General features: G+C 65.6%; 1 protein-coding gene across 1 annotated transcript; it reads left to right on the top strand.

The window, feature by feature from the left end:
- The first annotated feature begins 1182 nt into the window (after positions 1 to 1182).
- On the top strand, positions 1183 to 3468 carry TLX3 (T cell leukemia homeobox 3). Its single transcript, XM_055421703.1, has 3 exons — positions 1183 to 1744; positions 2101 to 2344; positions 3258 to 3468. The coding sequence occupies exons 1-3, from the start codon at positions 1183 to 1185 to the stop codon at positions 3466 to 3468; spliced, it is 1017 nt and encodes a 338-aa protein (XP_055277678.1).
- Positions 3469 to 4299: the final 831 nt, after the last annotated feature.

Genomic DNA, 4299 nt, shown 5'->3' with positions numbered 1-4299 from the left:
AATGGAGTGTCCCAGCTCCGACCGCGTTGGCAAGACGGGGAGCCCAGGAAGAGGCCCAGCCAAGGGGGCAGCGGTCAGTTCGCACCTACCGATTTTAGAATCAGCAGGTGAAAAACGATCTGTAAGCACCCCCTGAGGAGACAGCTGAGGCTGGCGGGCTCGGGGGGCGCCGACCACCCTTCGAGTCCTCCTGTCATCGGCGCCCCTTGGCCCGCCTACACAACCTCCGAGGGCGCAGGCAGAACAGGCAGTGATCTCAGCGCCCAGCGTTACCCTATTCGCTCTAAATATGAACCCGCCCTCCGCCCTTGCCCCTCGCCCCTCGGGAACGCAAGGATCCCACCACCTGCCGCGCCACGGGCAGGTTCCCCCGGGTCCACAGTCCAGTCCATCCTGCAACGAATTTCGAGGGACCAGATCTCGCTCCTCACCGGGCAACCTCGTGTCCCCTTCAGCCCGGCTCGGCACGCGTGGGCACCTGACAGTCGCGCCTCGGTCCTTCTGGCCGGTGCCAGGGAGTGTCTCCAAAGTGGCCGCGACGCCGCGGCCGAAGCCCAGGCGGGGACGGATTCTCCTCGCGCGGGTCGAGGTCCTCGGGAGCGCGGGGTCCGCTCCCGTGCTGTCCTCACCCGGTGCGCAGATAGCGCAGGGCTTACGCCCCACTGTGCACCCCTTTCGTTGCTCCCGCGGCGGTGGGGTGTCCAGGATCCCGCAGGTTCGTTCCGCGGTTGCAACTCCATTGTAACAGAAAGGATTCACAAGGTTTGGGTTTTGTTCAGATGAAAAAAATTTGGAAGAAAACGAACCCCCCCCCCCTCCCCGCGGCAAACGACAGTTTCACCAGCAGCGCGCCCTCACAGCCCCGCTCGGCTGCCGGGAAGCAGCCCCGGCTGGGAGGAGAGGGGAACGTCTGCTAATTGCAGCTTCGTTAGATTTCGGGTTTGGGAGGCTGCGGTTCGGGCGCTAATATCCGCCGCCCATTATCCCGGCTAATAAATTTGACCTATTGTTCGTTTGTTAAAATGATGTCACCTTGGAACAGTCCCTAAGCTCCTATTTCCATGAATTAGGCCTTTATTGAAAGCCAGGAACCAATGAGAGGAGAGAGGCTTGTTGATCGCAGCCAATGGCTGCGGCGGGAGAGGAATTAGCAGCGGAAACTCCAGGTTCGGTTCAAGAAAGATGACACAGAGCCTGTCGGGCCCGCGCACTCTTGGCAAAGTTTCAGTGCGACAAGAGGCGCCGGGCGCTCCATGGCCGCGCCGTAACGGGGACCCAGCCGCCTCCCCGCCCAGCCCAGCCCAGCCCTTCCGCCCGCCCAGGATGGAGGCGTCCGCCAGCGCGCAGACCCCGCACCCGCACGAGCCCATCAGCTTCGGCATCGACCAGATCCTCAACAGCCCGGACCAGGACAGCGCACCGGCCCCGCGGGGCCCCGACGGCGCCAGCTACCTAGGAGGGCCCCCCGGGGGCCGCCCGGGCGCCACATACCCGTCTCTGCCCACCTCCTTTGCCGGCCTCGGCGCGCCCTTCGAGGACGCGGGATCTTACAGTGTCAACCTGAGTCTGGCGCCCGCCGGCGTTATCCGGGTGCCAGCGCACAGGCCGCTACCCGGGGCCGTGCCGCCGCCTCTGCCTAGCGCTCTGCCTGCCATGCCCTCCGTGCCCACGGTCTCCAGCCTGGGGGGCCTCAATTTCCCCTGGATGGAGAGCAGCCGCCGCTTCGTAAAAGACCGTTTCACAGGTGAGCAGGGTGTCCAAACAGGCGCCGGGCCTTGGCCCTCCTGGGGCCAGAGGCGCCGCGCCCTACGTGCTCCACTCCGGGAAAAGATTTCGGAAGCCCAAGTGCGGTGGAGGCCTCAGTACCCAGGGCCCCGGGCAACCACAGTTGGGAGGAAAATCAGGGAGTTTGGGGAAAATAAGCCTGTGCCCGGGGGAAGAGGGGGGCATCCCCCAAACGGCTTGGTGCTGCTGGGGACGCGCGGAACCAACGAAAATAGCACAGTATTCTGCGCCCTACCGGGCGTCACGGGGTCCGCATGGGGCCTGAACGGCAGTCGAGCTGGGCTGGGCTTCAGGGGGCCTCGTGTGTCTCCGCAGCGGCGGCGGCGCTCACGCCCTTCACCGTGACCCGGCGCATCGGCCACCCTTACCAGAACAGGACGCCGCCCAAGCGTAAGAAGCCGCGCACGTCCTTTTCTCGGGTGCAGATTTGCGAGCTGGAAAAGCGCTTCCACCGCCAGAAGTACCTGGCTTCTGCCGAGAGGGCGGCGCTCGCTAAGTCCCTCAAAATGACGGACGCGCAGGTCAAGACCTGGTTCCAAAACCGGAGGACCAAGTGGCGGTGAGAGAGGCCCGGCCCGGCCCACCTTGCACCGGCCCTTTGCCCGCCTCGTGCCGCAGCCTCGCGTTCCCCCCACCCTGTGCCACCCCCTACCGCCCTCCTGGGGCTGCACCTCTCCCTCCTTCCCAGGTTTTATCTCCCAGCTCGCCCGCGCGTCCACCTGTCCTCACTCTCCCGCGCCTTCTGGACTTCTCCATTCCTATCCCTGTGTCGCTTTTCTGAGCCTCTCCAACTCTCTCGTTGTTTTATTCCATCTCCTGCACTGCTTGGTTTCTTCTCACCTGCCCACCCCCGCCCCGCCAACACCCTACACTACCCGGGTCTCTCGCGCTCCCCTAAACCGTCTGGCTTGCCCCCTGTTCTCTCGGATTCCCAACAATCCGCGCGTAGCTCCAGGTTCCCCCTCTAGTTCCCCATCCCCATTTCAGCCCTGTCTTAATCCGATCCCTGTTTCCATCTAACCCGCGAACTGCGAAGCGATCGCCTCCTGCAAGAAGGGTTTGAGACAGCCTGGGAGAAGTGGATGAGGCTGACCCGGCCGGGGGACACCGCGAGGTGCAGAGCCAGCCCGCCCACCCCCGCGGACCCCAGTGACCCGGATGCCTGCAGGGCCTAGTCAGTTCCACACACGCCCTGCCCTTGTTACCCCGCAAAGAAACAATCTTTGTTGTTGGCAAAGCCACAATACCCGGGTGTGCAAGTGGGAGGCCGGCGGAGTCTCTTCCCGGCGATCTCCCAGCGCATAACAAAAACAAGTGATCCCAACCCACTCCGCGAACCCGCGGGTGCCTGGACGGACTCCGCGCCTCGAGGCTCCCGGCTGGCCTAGGCTCCAGGGCGGGTTAGGGCCCCGCCGGCGGCCCCGCGGTGCCGGGTGCCTGACCGTGCTGTCCCTCTCCCTCCCCCGGTGCAGGCGGCAGACGGCGGAGGAGCGGGAGGCGGAGCGGCAGCAGGCGAGCCGGCTCATGCTGCAGCTGCAACACGACGCCTTCCAAAAGAGCCTCAACGATTCTATCCAGCCCGACCCGCTCTGTCTGCACAACTCGTCGCTCTTTGCTCTGCAGAATCTGCAGCCCTGGGAGGAGGATAGCTCCAAGGTCCCCGCAGTCACCTCTCTGGTGTGAGCCACCAGCGCGCACCGTCGCCAAGCATCTCTGCCCCGACCCGGCGGGGCGCCCCGGGCCCCCAGCCGGGCTGGGGGTTGGGGGAGTCGTGGCCGAGAGGGGAAGGGCCGGCCAAGCTCACGTAGGCCCCGGGGCGCGGCCGCATCCCCGCCGTCTGCGGAGGGGGCTGGGCCCGGGCTCCGCGCGGCTGGACAATCCGAGCCCCCGCCCCGCGCCCAGTCCCGCCCCAGGCCGGGGCCTGACAAAGAAAGCGCCTTAGGTTTCTCCGCCCCTCGCCCGCAGCCCGCCCCCCGGGCCGGGCGCCTGTATTATACTTTGTACTTTTGCCCAAACGTGTACATAATAAAAGTTTTGGCTTTTTTCTTTAGAAACCGGCCACCTGCTTCCCCCGCGGGGGCCACTGGAGGAGGGGCGGCCGACCAGGCGGCTGGGGGAAGCGCCAGGGGCTGGGGCACCCTGCGTGGAGGCTGGGGCCACCCTTCTCCTTTTCCGTTCCGTTTATTTAAGTCGTTTTATTTAATAAAAAGTTAGCTATTTCACTTAACGCCGCTTTTATTTCGTTTTCGTTTCCAATAATGCTCGGCGACCCCCGACCCTGCGCCCCACCCCTGCTGCAGTAGAGGCCGAGCGGCGGCGTGCGGGCGCGCGCCCACTTCTCCGAGCCTCGTCGGCATTCGCCTCAGCTCTCAGCCTGGCCGGGGGCCCCGCGGAGGAGCCGCGGTGCAGGTCAGTGCGCGCCGGCCGCCCGCAGCCCGGGTGCCGGCGGGATGGGTGGACGGGGGAAGGGCACCCTGGGCTCAAGTCGCAGAGCAGCGCCAGGCAGAGGCGGGG

The sequence above is a fragment of the Moschus berezovskii genome, chromosome 18, assembly GCF_049115385.1.
Source record: "Moschus berezovskii isolate FMDL1 chromosome 18, NW_MosBer_1.0, whole genome shotgun sequence".
Taxonomy (NCBI): domain Eukaryota; kingdom Metazoa; phylum Chordata; class Mammalia; order Artiodactyla; family Moschidae; genus Moschus; species Moschus berezovskii.
The sequence above is the reverse complement of the archived record's forward strand: the minus strand, read 5'-3'. Positions and strand labels throughout refer to the sequence as shown.